The sequence below is a fragment of the Eupeodes corollae genome, chromosome 1, assembly GCF_945859685.1.
Source record: "Eupeodes corollae chromosome 1, idEupCoro1.1, whole genome shotgun sequence".
NCBI classification, from domain to species: Eukaryota; Metazoa; Arthropoda; class Insecta; order Diptera; family Syrphidae; genus Eupeodes; species Eupeodes corollae.
The window spans coordinates 195,207,857-195,235,212 of NC_079147.1; the positions used below are offsets into that span (position 1 = coordinate 195,207,857).

General features: G+C 31.0%; 1 protein-coding gene across 3 annotated transcripts in view; it reads right to left on the reverse strand.

Moving 5' to 3' along the window:
* Positions 1-7,609: 7,609 nt before the first annotated feature.
* LOC129953848 (uncharacterized transmembrane protein DDB_G0289901) overlaps positions 7,610-27,356 on the reverse strand; it is a 265,317-nt gene continuing 245,570 nt past the window's right edge. The window contains exons 8-10 of one of the 3 annotated variants that reach the window (XM_056067350.1): positions 12,110-12,703; positions 8,293-8,501; positions 7,610-8,223 (exon numbers count right to left, since the gene is read on the reverse strand). In XM_056067350.1, coding sequence (XP_055923325.1) covers positions 8,105-8,223; positions 8,293-8,501; positions 12,110-12,703 — 922 coding nt within the window. In that variant the 3' untranslated portion in view covers positions 7,610-8,104. Of the gene's footprint in view, positions 8,224-8,292; positions 8,502-12,109; positions 12,704-21,615; positions 22,783-27,356 lie in introns of all 3 variants that reach the window. The other 2 variants (XM_056067349.1, XM_056067348.1) reach the window with 2 other exon arrangements.

A 27,356-nucleotide genomic window follows, 5' to 3' on the forward strand; every position in this document is an offset into this window, starting at 1 on the left:
TTTACAACTCGGAGATTATTTTGGTGTGATAAATATTTGTAGGTTTACAGAACAGAGATATTCACTAAATAGACAGATATATTTGGTATGTATTTTTATATATTTTGTTTTTAAATAGATTTTTGATTGGAGTACACAGTTTTTGTTTATTTTTTTTTTTCACTTTTTAAATTTTTTAGTTTTTCGTTTAAATTTATATTTTTGGGGAAGAATACACAACGTCAATATTATAAGATTTATGGTTTTTTTTTTTTTTTTGTTAAGGTAGGTAATAAAATTTTACTATGGTTTTTTTTTACTTTACTCAACGGAAAAATAGTTTTTATTTTATTTTTTTTAATTGTATGTAGAATATATTTTTCTTATAAGTCTCAAAACATCGTTAAAGGTAAATTTTCTTTTGAATTGAATAATTTGTATTTTTTTTGTTGTTTTTTTTTATTCTTTGTATATTGTTTAAGTTTTCTAATTTTTAATTTAAGGATAGCTTTTTTAATAATATTGGAAGTTGGTATAATTCTTGGTGGTGGTGGTTGTATTGAGTGTTTTGTAGATTTTTAAAATTAAAAACAAATTAATATGAAGAAACAACAGAAAAACACACATAATAAAATTCATTTGCACAGCATATATTCCCAAGTCTTTAAGGTCTGGAGCTCATCATAGAATCAATAATTGAAGTTGCAGTTTAAGAGAGGATTTTTTATGTTGACCACAAATATTTTGGTACCAACAATTTACAAAACGCTAAGATAAAGAACACCACTTGTGTTATTGCCTCTTATTGAATTATTCCCATGATTCTTATTTACTGCTGGAAATTCCATGGGCAGGTTTAGGAAACATAAGGGACTTCATATGCAGTCAACTGCATTCTTAGAATGTACATTTTGTCCAAGACAGCTAGTTAGTTTTTTAAGTGTCATACCTTTTAATAAACTATTGAAAACATTGTCTATTAAACGCTCCACAAACAATCTTCAAGTCTATCACGATTTAAATTTTGAATTGTTGGGAAATATTACTTATTTCTTTTCAAATTTGACAAGGAAACCTTTTACACAAGACTTTAAATAGATATTAAATAAGTCACAAAGCAATAAAGTTCAGCTTTCAGTTGAATAAAACAACATAATCAACTGTCATTTTGACATAAGTAGAATAACTTCATAGTTAGGGAGATTTTTCTTGGCTATCTTTTCCAATAAAGTAGCCTTAATTGGAAAGACATTTTTAAACAGTTGGTCAATCAGATACTAGAAACATGCATTACTTTCAAGTTCCTTGTGTCTTCTTAACCTGCCCAATGATTAAATCATCCACAGTTAGAAAATATTTTACGAATGCCTAATCATAAAACAATTTTAAGTAGTTGAAACCTTCATATCTCTTTAATTTTGATAACCATTTAAAAATGAAATCCATATTCTCATATTCAATGGTTTTTGATTCGGAATTTTTCTTCTTAAATATTAAAGTTGAAAACCTCATTTTAAATGTATCAACCAATTTTTACTTTTTTTTTGTCAAAAATATGATAATCAAGAAGTTGGCACCATTCCGAAAGTATTTGATTGCGCTCGAATGTATCCAAACGGCTTATTAGAGAAAGCACTTTTTATGACAAGAATTAATCGCAAGAGACAGTACCCAAAAAGAACACTTTGGAACTTAATTTAGTGTTGTCAGGAATTATCTATTTCCAAAACAAAAAATTTGATTCATGATTATTTCTGTTAATTATCTTAAGTTGAAGCTGCACGTTCAATGGACAAGAATGTCATATACAGGGTCCCGCAAAACGATCTCCCATATTTTAAAAGGCAATGACAAATAAATAAACAATTTAACAGAAAAATTGTATTAAAGTTTTTATATTGGCACCAGACTTCTTTGTGGTTCCTAGAAAACTGATTTAAGTTTGGTTTGAGGAAAGTCTCAATTATGTGACAGTAGCGTTTACGCATTAACTGCAAATTTTTGACTATTTTCTTCTTAAAAATACGGACCTAACACACCAAATTTAGCCATTATGATTATTAAAAACGGCACGTAGACCTCTATCTATCTATACCCGGAATATCATTTTATCTATAAATAGCTTTAAATATAAACGTCTAAAAATACGGGAGGTTTTTTGCCGGACCCTGTACAAATAGCTGGGCAAGAAAATGTTGATTTAATTTGTCTGATATAACTTTCAATGTACACGTCCTGTTCAACCTTTTCATTACTGATCTCCTCAAATAACCTGATATAACTTTCAATGTACACGTCCTTATCTTTCATTACTGATATCCTTAGATAACTCAAATTAATTTTTATAGCGATTTAAATACTAAAAGCTTCTTGTCCAAACAAACGCTGGAAAATCACATGCGTTACAAAAACTTCTGATATTTCATTTATATTTGTAGTAAGTATTCATGATATAAGTTGAGTTGAATTTATTTAAATAAATAAACTATTTTCAAAAAAACAATTCGTAATTTATTGTTTTTTTTTGTACACTCTCAGATCTTTGCCTACAAATTTCGATCAAAGTATTGCTTTTGATTTCCTTTCTTTAAAATTATAAGGTTCTACAAAGTGATGCATTATGCCCCGGATATGACGAGGATTAGCTAAGATGTAAGAAAGTGGAAGGCAACATTCTGTATCATCTTGATTTTTGGGAGAATTTAAAAATGCCCTTCAGTGTATCAAACGTGCTTTAAGCCTAACCGGGCTGTTTGCCTTGTCAAACCATCTTTTATTTATCAGATATTTTGTCTTCATTAAAGAAGCCATTGGGCAAGGCTAAATTCCATCGAAATAAAAAGATTCTCTGTTCTCATTCGCACTCTTTATCCCCACATCAAGTTTTACAGGTATGTCCTACTTAGCATTTTAAAGGGAAACAAATTTGAGCTATAAAATCAGCAAAATAGCATGTAATAAAATGTCCTACAATAACCCTACATCATTTAGAAGTTTGAAACGCCTCTTACAAAGATTGCATGGTATCTAATGAAGACATTGGGAATTTTATTTCCCATGAAAATTTTCATTCTCAAGAAATATTTCTAGTTATTGCGATATTGCGAATTCACCTTGGATTAAATTTTGCCCAGGGAAAAGCTACCAACATTGAAAAAAAAAATATTTTCAATTTTTAATTGTGTGCAGAATTATCAAAGGTTTAAATTCCATTTACAACATAACAAAATATCCCAAATTAAATCCGCATTAAAGTGAAGAAAAAAATTGAAAGCTTTCATTTCAACAAAATTCTCCTCTTCGATTTTCAATGTTGCCAAAGGGATTTTTTTTTTAAATTTTTATATTGTACGCGCACTCAAGGGGATATGAATACCCTTATAATGATTATACACAGTGCGAGTAATTAGGAAGGCAGGATAGGATTTGAAAGGAGATACCGATGCACATTGGTTTTGAATGCCTGAACATTGTAATGAGTGAAAAATATTGAGTCTGGTAAAGCATTCCACATTCGTGTAGTGAATTCTGTCCAATAGACTCAAGTGGGTTGTAGGAGGACCTGCCCAAATATGGGAATTGTACCCAAGTTTTGGACACTTAGCAGCATTTTTGGCGATGTCAAATATGTGATCACTCCACAACAAGTGCTTTGTAATGCACATACCTAGCTGATAGCTGTTCAGTCTCCTCGATGCAAGTACCACTCATGGATAGTGGGGAGGGTTACGCTTTCGGGACAGTAGACAGCATTGAGTCTTATGTTAAGCTTCGCAGGTCTAAATATGTTTTTTAATGTAAAAACCGTGTTTGTTTGTTTGTTTTGTTGGATCGAATTTTAAAATTTAACAATAGAAATTTTAAAATACATAGCATAGGATTTACATAATGTATAACATGGGATGGAGGAGTTAGAAATTAAAAAGGGAAATCGGGGCGATACGATAATTCGAACCTCTTTGGAGTTATCATAAGAAATGTGCTTAATTATATTGTTTATCAAGAATTCCTGAATAAATAAAATTGTATTCAAATATGTAAAGCATACCCTCTGATACTTTCTTTATTGCAAAAAAGCTTAGTTCATGACTGCGTTTTTTTTTTGCTGTGGAAGGTTGATACCCAAGAGGAGTCCAGAAGGGATCTAAACTTAAAAGGCCTTATAATGGAAATTGTATTTATTTATCAAACGAGTTTTAATTGAACTTATATTGCTCCGTATCATCATAACTTCTCCACAAAAATATATGCAGAAAAACTCTTGAGAAATGAAAAGAAATTTCCCATGGAAAAAATGGGAACTATCCTCCCTCCCTGGGAACGGAATTTAATGCTTAAAAGTTTTCCTCAAAAGCACTTGATATCGAGGAAATAATGTATAGAGAAATTGAGCTATAATTGGATAGAATTTTTGTACGAGAGAAATTTATTTCCAGTTAGATTCACGATTGAGGAAAACATTCCGTTGGAATAAAAAATTCCGAGGGAAATAAATTTTCTAGGGAGATTCACGATAAACACTATTGTTCACGACATCAATAAATTCCGAGGGAAATTCCTAAAACTATTCACGACACGAATTTTTCTAACCTGGCTTTTTATGGGAATTAATTGTTTTAAATGTGCAAAGGTAAGGCATGCTTCTGATATCTAACTCTGAAAAAGGCATTCCATGAGTGAAGTAGTTTAGAACGTTTCACAAGCGTAGAAGAGAGCCTAATATTCAATTTTCACTAAGTTTTTTTTAAAAGTTAGTTTGGTATGATTCGCTTTTTGAGGAGGTATGACACGTCATCTGCTCAAAATGTAAGAAGGTGGTAAAATAGAGACGTAGTAGGTAAACTTGATAAGAATAATATTATCATAGAACTTCTAAAATGATCCTGGCTAATCTGGAAATCCATAGGGAGAATTAGTTGAATTCTCTTGCACGTGCTCATTTTGATCCTTACAGAAGAGGTGTGTTCTTTATTAACTAAGAACAAATTTACCCTCATTGGCGTTATTTAAATGGCGAATGTCATTTCCAAATACATATATTACGAATGGCTTAACGGAGTCATTTTCTGAGCTTAGTGAAACGTAAGGTTTTGTGACAAAAGCATCATTCAATTGGACTGTAATTGGCGTTTCACTTGTTCTATTCGACAACTTAATTTTTGAACGACTCGTTGCAAAATTGACTTAAAATGTAAGCTCTGTTATTGTTTACTTTAACGGGTTAAAGTTACTAATCCTAATATAGCTTCTGGTGAAACAGATGGAACGAAATCTATCTCCTGCAACAAATTTTAAGAGAGGATTCTTACGAAGTATTGACAAATACAATTGGAGTATAAAGCCTTAAAGACACGAGAACGGTTGGAAAAAGAGTGCACGAAAGAAAAACAAAAGGTGAAATATATTTATAACATATATTTGAAGGTTTGTTTCAATACTAAATTCAAAGTTAAAGTGGGCAACGGCCTAGTCACTGATAAAGCTTCGGTTCCCATCGATCACCGAAATCAAGTTGCGTGCAGTTGTCATGTGTTCATTCTGTCTATTGTTCTTTCTCTTCTGTCCTTCTGTCTTGTATTAATGTCTTGTGTTGTTATCATAGCCTAGTCGATCATGGTGATATGTTCTCTACTCTGTACATTTATGTGCTGAGTAGTGTGTAATGTAAAGTTACTGGAAGCTACTGAAGGCAATACTTTCGGAAACAGCTATATCGAATCCTTCCATTACATACATCACAACAGATGAGCTAAATTTAAAAACAGGGATTGGAAATACTTGAGCTTGATTTATCAAACAAAGTCGAATTTCAAAGATATGTAAAACCTTCAACGAATGTTGGAACGCTAAACAGAACTTTAAGAGAACTATTAAGAAAAAGTAAAGCAGTCTTTTAATAACATACATAGAAGCACATTTATAAGAAAGTGCAAAATTAAAGCGCAAAAAATTCTATTTAGAAGTAGGAAGGTTTACCGAATATAAACAAAAGAGCCCATGCGCATGGATTTGAAAGTCAAGAAAAACCAACTAGATATCGCAGATAGAAAACAATATTTTTTAATACCTTCTTTTTACTAAAGTTAATACCTCCCTAATTACAGAAGTTTTTGAAATATATGTATTCAGTAGAATTAGCTTTCTAACCATTGTTTAAATTTCCAGCAATAATTTTGTAATATTTCCAATTCCATATGTTCATTGTTTTCTTCAACCGAACTTGAAGAAATATTGGATATTATGATATTGAAAATGATTTTGAAAATCAATGACACTTGTATTAAAAATTATATTTGCCAATTTCATTATGTTGTAATGGAACGACTGGCGTTTAATAAAGACGTAATAGCGGCACTAAAACGCCTAAAAATTGACACGAAACTGAAAACTCTCGTTCAAGATAATTGCAAATTCCGAAGAAATTTACAACCTCTCTAGAACTTTATTGTACATTTTCAAGACCTGATAAAGCGTAGCTTTTCATTAGCCCAAACCTTTGTCTATACTGTGAAATCAAAATTAACTATAATTTAAGTTAACAACAAAAACCAAAATAAAAAAAAAACATTTATCTAAAACCGACTAAAAAATGTTCACTAAATAAATAAACCCCAAATAAAATAAAGAAAATAAATAAATAAAATAAACATCATTCTTCGATATATACATTTTTATTATACTTTTCATTTTCATATCTTCCACGTTCATTTATATTTTTTGTTGTTTTTTTATATTTTTTAATATTTAAAGCAGTGAATTGTGGTGTGTTTATTTTTATGGTGTGTTGGTTTTTGAATTTAATATAATTTTTATATTTTGTTGTTTTATTTAAATTTAATGTTTATTATTTTTATAAATTTGTATTGATGAATTGATTTTCTTTTTGTTTTTATCTATTTTGTATTTATATATATTTTATATATATTATACGACTTTTTAGCGTTTTTTTTACATATTACAATTTGAATGCTTTTTTAAATTATTATCAGTTGTTGAATTGTATTTTGTTTTCTATTTTTATATATATAATAATAATAATATAAACAATGAATACACATTTAAATAATAATCATAATAATAATAATTAATTTAATTAAAAAAAAAATACTAATAATTATTCACAAGACAAAAAAAATATGCAGTTTTTATGAAGTTTTTACGTTTTTGTTTAAATTACCAAACAAAAAGAATGATAAACAAGAAAGTTTTAATAATTAAAATAATAATAATAAAATGTTATTCATTCATATTTTGTTTTGTTGTTGTATTGTATTTTATTTTCTTTTTAAGATCATCAATCATTTAAAATTAAAATCACAAACTAAAAGAAATAATAAATCTAGAATTTTTGTTTAAAGGAAACTTTTAACAGTAATATTAATAATATATTTTCGGTTTTCTCTTTAAATAATAATTATAATAATAAAAAATTATATTTTTTTTTCAATTTTTTCTCTATATGTCGCCTTATGCTGTTTTGTTTTGTTGTTTTCTTATGATTTTCATTTTATTCACAAACTTGTTTTTAATTTTTAATTTTGTTTTTATATAATTTATTTATTTATACATACATTTTGTTTGTTTTGAAATAAAGTAAGTGAACAATTTTAGTTTTTATTTTGTTAAAATGTTTTATCGTGTCCCTTAGAAGCGCTTGAAATTGATATTGATAATAATTTGTTGTTAATTTTTTTTTTAAAACGAAACTAATAGTATAAAAGTTAAGGTAATTTTTGTTTTATATGAATCTTAGCATGAGGGGACATTTATATGTGTTGTTTTTTTTTTGTGAGTGTATTTATGTGTCTTGAAGTTTTTTGTTTTTATTTTCTTTCTCAATAAAAAAACACTGAATAATAAAAAACTATAGCTACATTCATTTCCTGCGTGTGTGTATAATTTTTTGTTTTCTTTTGTTTATTTTTATTTTAAATATTAAATATTATTTTTAATAATAGTTTCTTCAGTATAATGTGGTTTGCTTTTCTTTTTTTTTATTTTTTTTTGTTTTTGTTTAAAACTGGCGAATAATATTGTTTTATTATTGTAGTTAGGTAAATGTATGTTTAAAGATTTTTTGTTCTTCATTATATAATTTATATAAATTTTAATACAACTGCCGCTACTATCTAGGCGTTTCCATGACCACTTGTTTAAAGGCTCCAGCCGATACATGAGATTTAACTTCATGGCTACCTAATGATGCCGTTCCATCTTTTGCTATATACAATTTTAAGCCAGATGCTGCAAGGAAAAACAAAGAAGGTTTAATACAGGTTTAAAAAAAATAAAATTAAACGTTAAAATACTTACTTTCTGCTGATTCCTCAAACTGATCTAATGTTGTATCTTTAAGAAGATCGTCGATTAATGAATTTGGATTAACACGAGTTTCTTCAACACGATCCGAAACACGTGGCGCCCCATCATCGAGTGCGCCCTTTTTACGCTTTTCAGCTGCTGTTTTCATACGATCTAGAGATCCTGTTTCACTTATAACTAACGATCCGGAACTAGGGTTCCTAAAGTTGTGTTGTTTTTTTTTTCAAAAATTAAAAAAAAAGATGGAAATATTTTTTTTAAAAATTGTCATTTTTTAAAGCTTTTTTTAATGTTTGTTTACTTTTTTACAAAGAATGTGTTAAGTTGTTTTGTTTATAAATTTTGAAATATTTTTTTTTGTCAAATTAAAACACATTCAATATAAAATAAAAATATTTATATAATAAAAAAAGAATAATTAGATATGAAGACACAATGATTTTGAAAGCTTTATGGTGCAGTTAATGACAGTGATGCAGAGTTTTGAAAAATTATAATGGCATGGAAAGTTGAAAAAAAAACTTAAGGAAAACTAAATTTGCAGTTTAAGTTAGATAAAAGCATAGCTTGTGTGTTTTTGGTAGCTGTGAGTAGTTTACATAAAATGAGGAATAAAATGTTAAAGGAGAAAAGTTTAAAAGTTTTATATTTAGTGCTTTGAAATTAAGTACCTACATAGAGTTACAAATGTATTTACAGTTGTTTTTTAAAAATAATTTTTAACAAACGATTATAAGAAATATTGGAACAAACAAAACGGACAAAGCAACGAAAAGAAAAGGTATTGCAATAAAAAGGAACAAACTTGAATGCAAAGCAAACACAAGACAAATTTTGAAGACAGAAATAATAAAACTAAATTTTAGATGTTTACCTTCTATGAAGTTTTTGAAATAAATATTTTTAATACAATCAAGACTCTCGAAGAAAGTAAGGTAAAAACCTCCATAACAAAATGGTGATCATAAAGATTCAGCTTAAAAATAGAAACCAAAAATTATTAGAACTAGACGAAGTAAAAAGGATCAAATAAGCTTTGAATTTCCTTTCTTCCATTTTGAATTGTGGGATAGAGAATACTTTAGTAATCGAATCAGACAAATTCTACTCTCAGAGTTCTGACAGCAAAAGTGATAAATTTTCTTTGTGCTCCTAGACATTAAAAAATATAAACTGGTGAAATAACATCAATAGAAAACTATATGAATCTGTAAATGTGACAGCTATTACTTTGAAAAATTTGACAGATGAAATATTTTATGGAGTTTTTTTCTTTTTCAACTAAGAGCAGAGTACTGAGCACATCGAGTACGTTCTGATTAGAGTTTTATCAGAACTCCCCGACTTATTTATGAAACACACTGGCGAAATGAAATGTCAATGCCTTAAGAATTTTTCATCTGTCTCTTTCATACCACACGAAACAGACGTAAAGTCACGTTTAGCTTTTAACTCCGTTTGCAAAAATTTTAATGCAGAAGAACTTTTAACTTAGAAAACTTGCTCTAAACATCATGAGCACACATTCTATTGATCAGCTATCATCTGTCAACGGCAAATGTGGAACCAATTATTTTTTGACAGCAATTTTAAAAATGTCCGAACTTTAGGGTGCAATGATTTCAATATCCTTCAACTTTAAAAGATAAAGAAATTTAAATGGTAAACTGTCTGTCATTAAAATATCAAACTCTAAAACTTAAGGAGTTTGTATTTGTTGTAATTTGGAATTTATATAACTTCTTTGCAGGTTTACAAATTAAAACAACAACGTCATTTGAAACAAAATTTTTTAGAAGGTTTATATCAACGTTAAAAACTATGACAGGTTATAACTGAAAAGTAAACAACTGCAATTGAAATGCCTAAAGTATCTGTATGTTGTTGAAAATTCTACTACAAAGATCAAAAGAATATAAAAAATAAGTTTCAAGAAAATGTCAATTCCAAGACAAAGTGGACATTTTTAACTTATTCGATGGCTGTTTCATTATGATAAACCTCTTTAAGGTCGAACAAAGAACTGTAGTTTTCGGAATAGTACATTTTGAAAAATTAAATCCTTTATATTTTGCACTAATTTAAAATTTAAAACGATGTCAATGATGATTTGGCGTTCGAAACAAGCAACTTTTTAAGATGCCAAAAAATCATATCGCTGATTTATGAAAAAAGAGTGCTAATGAGATCAATCTTTTAACTAATTTCAATAGTCAGAAAATACTCTCAGAACTAAAACAATTGAACAATAATATTGAAAATTCAATACAAAATTGGGGTACTACACATATAAAGTAATGATTGAAATAATTTGAAAAGCCAAAAAGCTGTCAAAATTAAAACATAAAAGAATCTCATGTCGTCTTGCATGGGTAAATTCAGATTTTCGGAAAAAAATTGATTTTATTTTGGCGCATGGAACACGATTAAAATTTTATTTTTTATTTATTTATAGTGCAAAGAGGGGTAATCCTGTTAAAAAATCCAGATCTGCAGATTTGGTTTAAAAATGTATCAATTTATTTTGTCCCATGGAATACAAAAACAGTGAACAATTTTTTTGACAGATGTAGATCAAGAATAAATTGTTTTAATTTATGAGACATATAGGGTATCCAGATACCTTTTTGTTAGTGTTTTACGAGTAAAAGAACAGCTGGGATGTCAAATAAGGAAATCAAAAAGTATCCAAGAATTGCTGGTATATGTGAGTATCTGACAGAACAGCTGATTCAAATTATGGTTACATTTGAAGGAACTTGTTAACTGATTTCAAATTAGTTTTTTTTTGGTAATAATCGGGTGTATTATTAAAATTATCTATTAGAAATTTTATTTTACAAAAATTTGTAACCTTAAAATCTAAATGTTTGTCTGAAATTTGTTTTTATTTTTTGACAGCTATCTGAATTAAGGTACCCAACTCGTTGAATAAGGTATTTAAAAATCCACATGTAGAGAATAGTCTATATCCAACACGAGATTGAACGCAGTCAATTATTTTCTGGAATTTTTGAAAGCTCCTAGGTGGAAAAAAACACCATTTGATTCATCCTTCGAAAGAAAGGTAGAATATTTTTGACATTTAATAATTGGTCTGCTCTGAAGATAGAAAAGAATTAAAATAATATGTGTGAGAACATGGGTAATAATCCGGTTTTATTATTTTTTGGTTTGGGAACTTTTTGACATTTGGAATTCAGAATACTCTTCGAGTTTTGACAGACGGTTCTTAGTAATATTTCTCTAGTACTTTACGGTTTCATAAATTGGTACCAAAATTTTATCTTAAATGATATTACTTGTTTTATAATTCTTTCGGAGTGATGAAATTAAATTGAACTATTGGATCATAATGACAGTTTAAGAGTCAATTTGTTTCAACAATTCATAACAACTCATTTTAAAAATTTTAATTAAAAACCTGCTCTAACGACCTGAAAGTGAAATATATTATTTAATATACATTCCTTATTATAAAAAACAAAAGATTTCTGAACATGCTGACAAAATAAGCATCCCTAAAACGTCAAATGACGTCAAATAAAAAAAAAGACGTAACAAAACAAAAATCTGAAAACACAAACACAAATGTTTATAAAAGCTGAACCAAAAAACATCAACATTCTTCAAAAATCAACTCAAACCAAGAAAAACGAAAAAACAAAAACAAGAAAACAGGCAACATGGCATTTTCAAAGCTTTCAAACAACGGGCAACACTTTCATCAATATTTTAAGTTTTCGTATTTTTTTATTTTTTGTTTTTAGATTTCTATTAAAATAAAATTTGACATTTGAAAACGAACATATTTATACTGGGCCTTCGAATGACTTGCGAGGTTGCCAAAGGCGATAAGGAAGCTCCCGTTGGTGTCACATATTCTCCAACATTGCCCGTACATCCGGTAGCACCGGATGCCACTGCTGTTGATGAGCTTGTTGTTGAAGCCGCTTGAGCGGCAGCAGTATTTCCACCAGTACAAGTTATCGTTAGCAATAGTGATGCAGCTGAAGGATTCGATTTAAGGCTACACACATCCGTTGGACTGGTTGTCGATGAGTTTTGCATAGTACCGGCAGCTGCACCTGCTGCAGCTGTTGCGGAGGCAGCACTAATACCGGCACTGTTTTGTGCCGAAGACGCAGCAACCGGAGAGCCTATTGGCTGATGCTGATGCGAGGAGGAAGCAGGTATTACACCATCCACAGTATCACTAGTGCAGGTGAAAGTTATCACAGCAGCTCCACTACTACCGCTACCACTGGACGAGGTGCTATTTATACTGCCCAAGGTGCCGCAGGACGATGAAGCATTTGGCGATGTTGTCGCTGTGGCAGCAATTGATGATATCTGTCGATTACTGCCATCTAGGAGTCGACGTGGTACACCCGAGATGCTTCTTTGGAGGAGAAGGCATCACATTTTTGTAATCAAACGCAATATAGGCCAGCGCAGCAAATTAAAGGTGACGAAACGAACACATCAAGCAAAAGTAAGTATTTTGATATTTTTTGAGTTTTTTGGTTTTTTAAATCAATAAAAAAACACACATAGGGGAAAAATTGAAAAAGCAAGAGTTTTGTTTGTTTTGATTTATTTAGTTTGTTTTTATTTAAATTAAGGTGAATATTTTTATGTATTTAAAAATATACTCAAAAACTAATAAAAGAAAAAGAAAAAAGAAAAATAGAAAACAAAAATAAACACACTGGACAGTTTATTTTGAAGCATTGGGTGTTGTTAAAAATCAATCTTAATTGAAGCATATTATTAAGCGTGTAATGAGCTTGGTTTTTAGCTTTAGCGATTTTTATTGGCAGGTACACTCTAAACGAAGTTTGTTTTTTTTTGTGTTGTTTAAAGCTTTCAAAAATTACAATTTGAAGCAAACCAAAACTCAAAGCCGTACTTAAGGAAGAGAATTTGAAAACAAACATATTCAAATTTTTTTTAGTACATATGTATGCTTCAGAAATCAAGGATTTGCAGCATATTTTAAAATAAAAAAATTTAAGAACTTTTCTTAGCATTGGTTTCATAGAGCTTATTTATAGTTTTGACCCTTTTCAATCTCTGCGTGAGATCGTCTTCGAATTGCTTTAAAACATTGTTTAAGTTTTGTGCCATAATTAGTTTTTGGCGTTTGGTTCGACGACGTAGGAACAAATTCAGCTGTTTGCTCTGGGAATACATTTAAATGGCTATAGTTCATTAACTTCAAATAAAAATCAACCTAGAAAAACAAACAACTTTGTCGAATGCTAACACGACCTTAAATTATGGGGTTTCTCTTTTACGGTTCAGAGGTCTGAATTCTGAATGTTCAAAGCATAATCGCCCAGATCAGTCTTCTCTAAATGTTCCTGAACACTCAGATTTCGTTTTGTAATGAAATTGCGCAATTCCTAGCTTTTGAGATTTTTATATTTAAAAGTAAATTTATTGAACTATTTATTTTCTACAAGTTTATCTTCTTTCCCTGAGCAACCCAAAATTTCTTTCAAGATTTTATTTTTTTGAAAATGTTTGTAAATTCATTTTCCATCTTTTACAGTCTGCCTTTTTTTCCAGGCTTGTAGGTAGAGTTTCAAACACTCAGGAACTACAAAAGTAATACCATTTTGAAGCTTTGAGCACTCGAAACAGAAAAGGAAACACTATTTTCAGTTGATAGTTCAGAATCTGTAAAATTTAAATGTCAAACAAGCCAGGCAAATGTCAATGTGACAAGCTGCTAATCAGTAGTAAGGAAAAAAGGAAACAACTATTATGGCTTACTGCAATTTAAATGTGCTTCGAACAGATCTAATCCAACCTGATTCCTTATTTTGACATTTGTTGAGTCTATGGTTTCAAATTATGGATTCAAATCGAAGAACATTTCCTATTTTTGTTCCAAAGGCGGCAAATTACACCTATCATTGATTTGAATGAAACGAATCATTGAATATTTTTGATAGGTCTTTTAAAGCGATCGTAGAAAATAAATGTTTTCTGACAGAAATCTATCATTGAAATTGTGTGGAAAACAGAATTATTATTTGTGGACATACAAGAATCAGCAATTCAGAAAAATAAATTACAGTCTTGAAAATAGAAAAATACGTTCTTAGCAAAAAATAATTGAGTAATTGAACTTTTTTTGCTTTAAAAAAATTCTTTGAGTGATTTCAGTACATAAAAAGCAAACATATCTAATTTTAGCTATCATTGGTTTTCTTCAATGAAATCAATCATCAGAATTTTTTAGACAAGTGGGTGATAGCTTTCATTGAAAATTTCTGTCATTTAATAAAAAATCTCTTATTGGTGATTTCTAATTGAAATCAAGAATTTCAGGTTACAGTTGATCATTGAAAGTAAAACTGACAGGTGGGAATGCAAACAAAACGAAAAGCTTTAAGTGGATCGATTGTGTCCCAAAATATGAATTCAGCTATCAATGAAAATTATTTCAGTTCATTGAAAATGACTTCATTATTGAAAAGTTCAAAATAAACTAATAGAAGAGGTTAAAGTTCAATAATGTAATGCATTGTATTTAGTAGAGCAAATCTATAACGGATCAGCTTCATTTTGATACCAAACATTAAAAATTTGACTGTCCTAAACGCTTCTAAATAAATAGGTTAATAGAGGCCGTGATTTTCACAATTGATTTGTTTGATTACTTCTGATTTCTTTATATTTTTAAAAGTAGAATATCTTGAGACATTCAAAGCAATTATTACATAAATTCTAAAAGCAAAACAAAGTTAGAGCATTTGAAAAATAAAAAAGTAAACGAATGCATTCAATCTCTTGTGTATGAAATTTAAGATTTAAATCAGTAATCAATGTTAAAACCATTGGACAATCTTCAATACATTAATACATGTCACTTTATTTGGAACATTAACCATCATTTTCAACAGTCTATACCTATTTTTTTTAACTTGTTCCCATCATATTTATCAAGCTTTTAAGAAACCTATTAGTGGAATTCTTCATAAAGTTAACTATACCAAGGTTTTTGATTCAACAGATTTTGCTCTGGTGGAGAGCTTATAATTAAAAGTATATAATCGAACCCAACTTCGGTCATACTGTGAAATAAGAGATTCGTTTTTTAGAATGAAGAACGCTCTACTACTTTTACTAATTTAAAAAAAAATACGCACTGATACCTCCTTTAAATAAGCTTCCTTTCCTCAAAAGTATGCCAGAAATCGCTGAGGCGCTCTCAATAATAATAATAAAATGAAAGGTACTAACTAAACCCCAACAACTGACCTCCTCCAATAAATGAACATCTTTGACATTTGGAAGGTTTTTTTGTCAACATTTGTCTTTGGAAACTTAATTTATCAGAACTCTGGTGAGTTACTCAAGAATGTACAAGCATGTGACTCAAATATTCAGGTTTTTAGAAAGGTTGATTGAATTTAACATATTTAAGTAATTTCAGTATTCTTTATAAATGCTTCAAAAACTGAGTGCTGTCTCATTTCTTTAAAGCCATCTTTAACGCTGCTATCCATGAACTGCATTTGCATTCATTTTCAACTTTCAATACTTGTGCACCAAAGATCACCTCTTATGGAATTACTAAACATTCGATATTTCCAAAAGTGCTTAGGATTTCTCCAAACAAAATTGTCAATTGATCTTTCTGATTGAAATGTACAACCTTCATTTGTTTATTTGTCCTAATTGGAAAAAATTTAAATCTTTTGGACAGAATTCAAAAACGAGCAAAGTGATAGGCGATTGTACTATAACTGAAACTTTTACACCGCTGGGCCATTTCCAGGATGTATTATGCATGCCGTTCATTGTTTTTACCGGTAGTTCTACAAACAATGTTATCGAATTATATTAGCTCTTTCAAAAATTTCCAACAGTTTACTCTTGAGCTCTATTTCGGACGGTCGAGTATAGATATTTTTTTTACTTGAACACACATCAAGAATGTGGAATGATCTTTACCCAATAATTTTTTCATTCTAATTTTAATATTCAAAGAACAAAGCGTTCCATTATCTCTTCTTAGCCCCTTGTTTTTTAGTGGTTTCGCTATGGAGCCACAAAATTCATACATTTCTAATATGTTTCTAGACGTTTATGACGAAAACCAAATCCATTTCTACAAAATGTAATTGGCACCTTGGCGAACAAAGTGTTAAATCCTTCCCTGTTTTCCTAAGGCTCGTACTGTATTTAAACTTTAAACATGTTAAGGGTAGTAATAACCCATTTAGTATGTGCAAATTATAAAATAAAAAGTGTCTAAAAAACCCTTGCGGGTAAAAATTAATGAGAAGGATAAGAAACAAAGCTCATACAATCTCCGAAGGTATCGAAGACAATATTGCCTTTTTCCACTCAATTTAAACGAGTCTAGGTGGCCTCGGCTACAGATATTGAAACTTAATCTTTTAATTTTAAAATACTTAAAAACGACAGCTACATTTTCCAATGTCACGTCTCACAGCCAACGCAGTAGCATATTTTAATTTTCTTAAATTCTCATTTAGCTGACTGTTCCAAAAAATCGTTATTAGTCAAGTAGTCTCATTGCCTACACAAAATTTCAATATGTTACACAGTGAGGAAAAACACTTAACCTGACTAATTACTCGCCCTAATGAACAACAAATCGATTAAGACCAACGCATTCCAATTTTTCATATCACTCTTAAGTGTTTTCAAATACCATCTAAAAAAAACACCTAGCACCAACAATACTGAAAGCAAATAACCCATTATCCTGTCTTCATAATCAAATTCCCATATCTACAAGGAGGTAGGTACATTGAACGAACGTTAGCAACGAAAATTCATATAGGTACTCAAAATTGCATGAGCGCATATCTGAACTATATATTCCTATACACATTCTAGCGGAAAGAGAAACTTTCAAAACTTTCATGGCGTGTAAAATATTGTGTGGAAACCAACGAGTATGTAGTATATGATATCATCATAATCGACTTTACCATTTGCCTCCAACAACCTATAGCCCTTGTTAGCGATAGAAGTCATTAGGGAATCGAATTTTACATGGAAGTATTGATTTTATATTTTTCGTCCTAGATTTTAAAAAATGTTTTAAGAGCTCAAATAAAACGAAAAAAAAATCAAATAAAAAACCATGTCTTCTCCCTGAGTTGCTTTGTGTCTGTACTTCAGAGGAACATTTAATTAGTTGTTTTCACGACTTAAAAAACAAAAAAACTGCCATTTTTCAAAAGGTTTTGGTATCAAATCCGACTTCACGTATCACGTAAGGTTTTTGAGATACAACTTTTTAAAATTCGAAAAACACGTATATAGGCTTTTTTGGGGCTATCTGAATTTTTAAAACAGCTCTTTTTTCAAAAAATTCGTGATGGTTTTCCAAACCTATATTAATTTATTTATTTACTCTTGATATTTCAAAGGCATTTGATAGAGTTTGGTATCAAACTTCATTCAATTTAAGTATTATTGAGAGGGTTTAAATCTGATATCCACAAAAATAAACGCTAGTGTGCCTCAGGGCTCAGTTTTGTCTCCGATACTTTATCTTATTTTTATAAATGATCTTTTGTCTGAAACTCCTAACCCACTAAATTGCTTCGCTGATTGGTTTTTAGATTCTCATCCTTGTTCTACGAATGTGGACTGCCAACGGCAGAGTATGATAAGGACATTAAACTCTAATCGTGGAAGCATTGGGGGATCAAAAACCGTGTGGAATTTAATGCCTCGAAAACTCAATAATGCTGTCTCCTGCCGCAAAAGCGTAACAATTCCACAATATTACTATCCACGGGTGAAACCTGCATCAAGGAGACTGAACAGCTTTCAGTGCTAGGTATGTGCATGAGAAACCACTTGTTGTAAACGGATCACATATTGGATATTATAGATATTTTCACCAACAATGTTCTAGCCAGTTGTATTACTCCCCTCATTAACCCTAATAAGTGTACTTTAAGAATAGGGATTCTTTCTTTAGTCGTACTACACGAATGTGGAACGCATTACCAGGCTCAATATTTCCCACTCATGACAATGTTCAGACATTAGAAAACTAATGTTCATCGGCACCTCTTTTCTTATCCTGTCATCCCTTCCTAATTTTATTTATTGCGCCTTTGGTGCGCACTCAATATAAAAAAAAATGGAGGAAGGACTGATACAGATGTCAAAGGTGGTATTTATGTACGTTATTAGCTAAGCTCATCATTCTTGTGATATGTTCAAAAAGGCCATAATTTGTATAATGATGAGAAAGGCGAAAGAGGGGCCTATCGGAGGTTTCTTGGATTTTTAGAAGAAATGGTGAGTCTTGTTACCTGTAAGAAGTTGGTGTCGAAAGAGAAGAGCAGGTTTGTAGATCAATACGTTTTAAAGGAATATATGAGTCCCCAAGGAAGACCGCGGAGAAATCTTTGAGGTTGAGAGTTCTGAAAGGGAGACCAGGCTTCACTAGCTAGCTGTTTATAGAGACTTAGTGACATAGGGGTACGAGAATTCTCGAGACCAACGTGTGATGAAACCAAGGGATGGGTTGTTAATAATATAATCAAACATTTCACTCAATGTCGTAAGTAACTTCTACGTCGCGAATAGAACAGACAGAATGAATGGTTACATATCGTACAGACTGTAAATTTAGTAGGGAAGATGTCATCGCTTACTGGTAAGTGTTATGAATTGGCATTTAGCAACATTAAGGTCTAAGAAATCAAGTCAAAATCATTTTGGTGTGCTACAGAATCAGTTAGAGTATAAATGACCTATGTTATTTGTATTTAATCATCGTAAATAGACAGTTGAATTATCAATGACAGTAATAACGTCGTTGATAGTTAGAACAAATAACTTAGGACCAAGATGGTTCCCTTGAGGAACTCCTGAGTTTGCATAAATTAGATCCTTGACAACAACTCTATATCAGTGGGCGGTTCTTTAGGTTCGATCTGAGCCATGAAATAAAAAAGAATGGGAAATCAAGAGTTTAAGTTTAAAATAAATAATTTGGTTACAAATTTTATGATACCTTTACTAAAGTCTGTAATAACATGCGTTTCATTTCCTTTCTCTAATTCATTTAGAGTTTAAGACACAAATTCAGTAAGATTAGTTGTAGTGGATCTGCCTTGTTGTTGGGAAGTAAAATAAAGTCTACAATGAAAATAGGGAGAGCCGTAGGCAATGCTTTCGAAAAGCTTGGGAATTGAAGAAAGCTATGCGCCTGTAGTTCATAATTTCATTTTTGATCCTTTTTTAGGATTAGATATAATAAAGGAATAAGGAAATGGTGCTGAAAGAGGTTTATCTTACAGGAGAGAAATCATCTAAAATTCAAAAATTTGAGCAAACCGGGTCTGTAGGAGATGTGAAAATACGAGTACATGCTATTGGGGATAGTGTGGCTGAAGAGCTGTCCACCTCAACTCGTCATAGGCGTCGGGTCCGACAGTTGCACCTCTCACATTATGGTACATATTGGTAAAACATTATGGAAAAAGACTTGCAGGCTTACAAGGTGCAGGAATTGGCAACAGTGGATGATCAATTTTCAATAAAAATCATCTTCAGTGATGAGCCATCTTTTCACCTCAGTAGATTCGTCAATAAGCAGAATGCAAGCATTTGGGCGAATGATAATCCAAGAGTGATTGTCGAAAAACTAATGTATCTACAAAGAGTTACTGTTTGGAGCGTGGTGCATTTTATGGCCTGACCGCATCATGGAGCCGTATTTATTCCACAAGGAGGCCTGTCAGGCAGTTACAGTGAATGGTGTTCGATATCTTGAGATGAAAACGAACTTTCTATGGCCCGAATTGGAAAATATGGATGTGGACGAAATGTATTTTCAAAAGTACGGTGCACATTGGAACAAAGCTAACTAAACAATAGCCCAAGTACTAGCGATTTCAATCGGCCGACAAAACTATGTGATTAGACACCGTTGGACTTCTTTCTTTGGGTTTATTTGAAGAAAACGGAGTACGTCAATTCAAGAGCTTAAGAATAAGATAATTCGGCACATAAACGTTATAGAACCTACATGCATCAGCTTCATCGAAAATTGGTGGAGGTGTGTCACCGAGGTCGTGACGGCCATTAATTGAATCATACCAATATTATCATAAAAAAAAGAAAAGTATTTTCTTGAATAAATTGTGTTTTATCCCAAATCAACATCGCCCCTTAAAACTTAACCACCCCTTAAGAGACAAAGATTTGTACTCTGCCAATTCAATATACAATTTTGTTAAGAGACATTTTAACTTAAACACTGTTTTTGATTGTTTTGATAATTTTTAAAGTTGCATATTTTAAAAACGTAATGTGATTAGAAAAATTTAAAGTCGATATTGACATTAACGACATTGTAATCCTCTAAAAAACTATTGTTTTGTTTGTGCTCCCAATTTGGCTTATTTGAGTTATTTAAGACTGCGACTTTAAGTTTAATTATTGAAAATAAAGGAATTCTTTTAGTTACAGCTTAATTTTGAGCAGTTTCATAGAAAGTGTATGTCTTAACTAAATAAAATATGTTGAAGTATCTGCTAACAATTTAAAGGACATAAAACTTAGAGTTTATAATCAATTCCTAAAACTACAGATTTTTCGTCGAGAAACGATACACATCTCATAACTTATATTTAAAAATTAGAATTTAAGTACTTAATTCAAAATAAAAAAGACAGACAGTTCATTTTTTAACGTTTTTTAAACTCTTAAAACAAAAAGACAGAACAAAGTTTCAAATAAAAAATTACAGAATTAACACACAAAAATCATTGAAATCTTAAAAAAATATAAAACAAATACACATTTGAATATAATCAATTCCAAAATTAAATATTTTTTAGTTCAAAAACACGTGTTTTCAGTGCAGAAGAAGCAAAAAACCCAAACAAAATTTAAGCCTTTTACCTTTTAAAACAAGGATTTCATACAAACAATTGGATATAAATTGTTTTTCAATCTTAATTAATTATTTTTTTTTAAAAACTCCAAAAACCCGAAAGAAAACATGACAAAAACAAACATAAAAAAATTGATGAATTTTCAAAATATTATTGCAATCGATGATGAGAGTGAAGTGAGAGATAAAGAGACACATTTTCAATGTGTTCTCTTTTGAAAAAGCGTGTGAGTGAGAGTCGAGTTAATACATAAAGCCGATTCAAGGTGAAAATGTTGTGATTAAGAGAGATATTAAGAGCGAGAGCGAGATAAAGAGAAAAATATATTATAGTAAGAGATTTTAAAGAAGATTGGAAACTTTAACCTCTTTAATTTTTTTTCTACAAACCGTACCTCAATAAATTGGAATTTTGACGACCAACAATTAGATTAGCGGGATCCGTACTCTGATAATACACATATCCATCGGACTGCCTTAGCGGTGTGGAGGACTTAACATTCAACGAATTCCGTTGGTAGCTACGACGATAGGCTCGTTCGAATGGTGTTCTAGACATAATCAAGGCCTCCGGAGTGTAATGCAATCTGCCCAAACGTTCGTAGGTTGTGAAATCCTTCATTCCGCAGCTATTCCACGCCGAATCGACCACATCAATTCCACTATTCCTAATCTCGACTCCTTCGGATGACGACGTTGTTGGTTGTCCACCAGGGAAACTCTTTCGACCCGAAGTCGGCGTCAGAAACGGATCACATTCTATACGCTCACTCACCACATCCGGTATGGTGCCTAGGGATTTTATCTTCGCAATGGGATAGTGTGGCTGTTGTCGATCCCTCAAAATCTCTGGAGTATCATCGTTTCCAATGAACTTGGCATTGCCAACTTTGTTCTTCTTGAATTTACCACTCTTCGATGGGGAATCTTCGAAGAGTGCAGCTGACGCCGCTGCTCGGGCAATTGCCGGCGATGTCTTACTATGACGAAGTCTTTCGAATTCCCGCTTCAAAGCCTCTCCCTCATATTGGTCCATATCGAGAACCAAATTATTCAATGACTTAATTTTGACAATTCTAGAATTCACCTCGTTATTCAAGCGTCGTGGTGAATTTCTATCCAACTCTTCGGAGGCCTTATTAAATTCCATTTCTAAAATTGAAAGATTCTCCATGGATTTGATTTTGGCCACTCTCGGAGTATGATAGTTCTCATCCAAACCTGAATCTTCATCTGTTGATACATCATCGTCATCATCATCTCGATCATCATCGGCACCACAGCTACTGCTGCTTGTCGAAGAACAATGTCGCCTTCTTTTGGATTGTTGTTGTCGTTTTTCGGTGTTTTCAAATTGACTAGGCATCTCGTTCATGGGTGTTCGGAACTCTTCAATACTCAAGTCGGTTTGAATGCTTAACGAGGAATTCGGTGTTAGGTAAGTGTTGCCATCCGAATCGATACAATCGGGTTTCGTATGCAGGAACGTGGGGATATTCAGTTTCATGACATTTATAGCTTTTTGATTTAATCTGTTTAGAAGGGAAACGGATTTTTGGAATCTTTTTTTTTTTTTGGTTTTGGTTTTTGAAGCGATATTTCAAAACCAAATTTTTGATCATAAAACAGAACAAAATCATAAATAATTTGACCGCACGCGGAAAGTGGTGTGTGATGTTAGTCAAGATGAAGTCGAGGTTTTATTTTTTTTGGTTTAAATTTTCATTTTTATACCCAAAACATAAAAGGTAAGAAAAAAAACGAGGGAGAAACACAAAAGTTGAAAAAAAAAAATTATAAATAATCAGAAAAAATTAATAGAATATAAATTTAAAGAAAAAAAACGTAAGGTTTTTTTCTTCTTTTTTTAAAACTAAAAACTAGGATAAATACAATATAAGGATCTAACTAGACAGATTTATAAAAGAACTACTTAAATTAATTAGTATCTATTTTTTATTGTTTTATTAAATTAGATTGTTGTTTTTTTAAAGACACAAATCTATCTACAAAATTTTAAACTTCTATTGTTTTTCTCTTCTACAACACAGATATTCCAAGACCTGTAATTTTTAACAATTATTTAAAAATGCTAAAGTTGGTGATGTTGTTATATTGAGATTTCGTTAGTTCATTATACATTTTTATAAACATAGAATTCTAATTAAATTTAATTTTATTTTGACGCCAGGTTAACCGAAAGTAAGAATTGTTATTTAAAAATGTGATGAATGATGATGAATGTTTTTGTTACACCCTGTTTTAGTTTAAATTTTAACCTAGAGCACTTATAAAGGAGAGTAAATGATTTCAAAAGTTTTCTAGCAATTTTGGTGCCTTTCTTAAAAATTCAAGAAACTTAAAAAAAAGTTTTCTATGTGAGAGGCTAAGAACATTTTTTGAATTGGAACATGATGGAAAAATAGAATGTATCATCAATATATTTAGACTATCAGTTAGTTTTTTCTTAAATACAATATCGGATATTTTGAAAATAACTTTCATTGATTTGTAAATCAAAAATGGCGGGATTTTTACACTTATTTTTGACATCTTCTTGCAAAGCACAAACAAATATATGTTTGCTGTACCAAAGTTCATTTTAAAATTTGTGAAAAAGTTAAGGGGGTTTAATCGAAATTTGTGGTAAAAAATCTTAGCCAATTTTTCAAGCTTAACAAAAAATAAAGGATGAAAAGTTAATTCCACAACTGATCTTAATTAATTAATCTTAAGTAATTAATACCGAGTTAAACCCCCGTGTACAGTTGATTCAACTGAATTCAATTTGATTAAATAATTTCTAACAATAATTTTCAAAAAAATGCTAACCATGTATGTGGCTTCAATAATATTTCGAAATTGATCGCAATTTTAAATCAGCGACTAAAATCGTCGATCAACAGACATTTTTTATTGAAATTCTTTCATGCTTCAGGTCTGGATATTCCAGAGCGGATCAAATAATTGTTATAAAGAGTATTGGAGAATAAAAAAATAAATAAATTAAGTGGCACAAGCACAACAGTCCTTTGAGAACTAGAGCCTAGTGGAGTCGACTCTCAACCATTACTGTGTGATAGTAATGTTGTCAGAGATGGATTTGACCTGCAATTTTAAGTTGAATCCGAACGGCTAATTTTAAGAAAGCTTTTTTCATAACAATAATTACTTTTGAATTGTCAATTCATCGCAAGAGGTAGTACCAGTAAAAAAAATGTCGATGGTAAAGGCAGGGATTGAACATAAGGCCTCTGGCATCATGACGCCACGGGTAATTATTAGACAGTTTAAGGGAAAGCTACAAACAAAAACCCTCATACAAAACATAGAACTAATATTGCAACACTCTCATATCAAACATTGTTTATTTAAATTATTTACCATACCTTAAATCATAAGTTACAATTTTGATAGAACTTTTCATTTGAGATACTAATGAGAGTGTCTAAAAAGTTAATATTGGCCAAATCATGTAGTCTCTGGGTTGAGTAGTAACGTGGTTGACCAAGTATAATCTTAAGTATTTTATTTTGACACCTTGAATTTTTAATTTATGTGTTTTGGCACAGTCGTACCAGACAAGAGCCTCATACAAGAGTATCGTTTGAAAGATTGTTTTGAATATAATTAGTTTATTTTCTCTACTGAGCTTAGAGTTCCTACAAATCATAGGATATGGAATTCTAATGTGAATATTTATTTTATCAATATTGGTAGATATATGTTTATATAAGTTTAATTTTGTATCAGATATCTACAATGTTAACCGAACCTAATTGAAGTTGAACATTTCCCGGCAAAAAGCATGCTTTCCGGCGACGAGTAAACCAGATTGCTTGTGTTTTATCCGGATTTATTTAAATTTTCCACTTGAAAAAATAATTTTCTAATTGAATTAGAGAAGATTGCAGTTTTTGGTGGACATCTGAAAATGCAATCCCTGAACAGAAGATAGCCGTCGGCAAACATAGCAATTTTGACTTCATCTCCAAGAAAAGGTAAGTCAGACACGAAGATATTGAAAAGTATGGGACCTAGCACTGAACCTTGAGGTACACTAAATTCAATATTTTGGACAGAGGTTGTTTCGTTTTGAACTTTAACTAGGAATTTTCTTCCATTTAAAAAGATTTGAATTATTTTAATTGTTGGCAACGACAAATGTTATGTATCAATCCGTTGTGCCATACTGTGTCAAAAGCTTTAGCAATATCTAACAGTATCAAACCTGTCGATTTTTTGAGGAAAATTTATGAGATACGTGTTTTTTAATCCTTATAATTTGTTGGATTGCGTTGTGGTTGCGCTTAAATCCGAACTGAAAGTCAGGTAAAATAATGTATTCAGTCACGTGATTATTGAGTTTTTCTTGTATAATTTTATCAAATAACTTACTAACACAATTAAGTAGGCTGATGGATCTTTAGCTATTAGCATCATCCTTGAGTTTTTCAGGTTTAGCAATTGGTATAACCAATGCTGTTTTTCAGCTTTCAGGATAGTAACATATTTTGAGACATATATTAAATAATGATGTAAGGTATTTTATACCAGAGGGAGGAAGGGCTTCTAGAATTTTGTTATTGATGCCGTCCAATCCAGCTGATTTCTTGTTCTTTAAGGACGTACTTTTTCAGGATTCACCAAATAGTTGTCAGGAAAAACAATGTTAGCTTGGGCTATGGTAGTAATAGAGCTGGAAACTGTATTGAATGTATTAATGTCATTAAGGTTAGCAGTAGTATTGAGGGTTTTTGCAAAACTTGTTGCTAGTAGATTAGCCTTATCTTCTGGAGCAATGGAAAGCTGATTTGTGCTTTAAGGGGTGGAATATTAGTACATCTCTTCTTTGATATTTTAGTAACCTTCCAGAACTAGATTTGTCAAATGAAGATAATAAGCCATTTCATCGGTAGTTTTAAAAATGTGAAATTTCTTTCGCAATTATTTTGTTAAAATATTTCACATTATCGAGGAAAAAGTCGTACGATAGCGGAGCCATTTACGTCTTTCAAAATTTCTCAAACGAATTAAGAGCAATATGTTGTCGGGAAGTTTTTGTTTTTGACTATGGGCTGTTTTAGATAGCTTAGGGATTGCAAGTTCGGAAGCCCGGGTACTAGTATTGGAAAATACTTCTTTTTAAAATCGAAAAAAACTTAACAGTTTCTCCATCAACTTCAAAACAGCGTTTGATGCAGTGGATAGACAGGCGCCACTTTATCTAAACGCGCTATAGACTGGGGATGGCTTTAAAATGTTGCTAAAGTTGTACAAAATATGTATATGGAAACTATTACAGCGGTTTGGAATAAAGAAAAAATATCAAAATGATTTACAATACAGTCAGACCGCAGACGTTTATGTTATTGTAAATGAATTTCGATACCTAGGAGTACGGTTTGCAGAAACCCTAAGTATAGAAAACTATCTACGAGATAAACCTTTTAAGGCCAAAGGACCAGTTATAGCTATCGTTGAAAGCTAAGTCAAGAAATTCCTGCCAATAAATTAAGTAAAATAAAACTCAACGACCGTTTTGTTATGTGGACTTAGTCAATCTTAAGTCAATTCTAGTGTACCACAAGGGAGTCACTTTGGTCCATTGCTGTTAATTTGATTATATTTGATTTGAATTCTATTTTAAATAATTCTATATAACCAATCTATGGAGATTTTTGTTCGAATTATTAACTGTATAAAGGATTGTAAAGGGCTACAAGAAGATCTAAATCAGTAAAATCGTTCGATTTTAAATACTGATAAATGTAAGACAGTGTATTTTACACCCAAGATAAGATGGTGTTGTACACGACTTAAAATTAACATTTACCGATTACTATAATTACTTTTTTTATATTTAAAAAATGCTAACAAAATACTTAGTTTAGTCAAAAGATTTTCCCGAGAGTTCTTTGATCAATATGTTATTAAAATTTTATATGTTTCTTTTGTCACACCAGTTCTTGAATACGAAAATGAATCCAAAATATTCAAAGTAAGTTTTTAAGATCTTGTCTTCGTATTTTTCCTGGCTTACTACAACCTCAACACACTCAAGGGCTTCCATCGATAAATCTCCAACCTCTTTCTGGTCACAGAGAGTGTTAGCAGTTCTGCATTAAAACTGTTG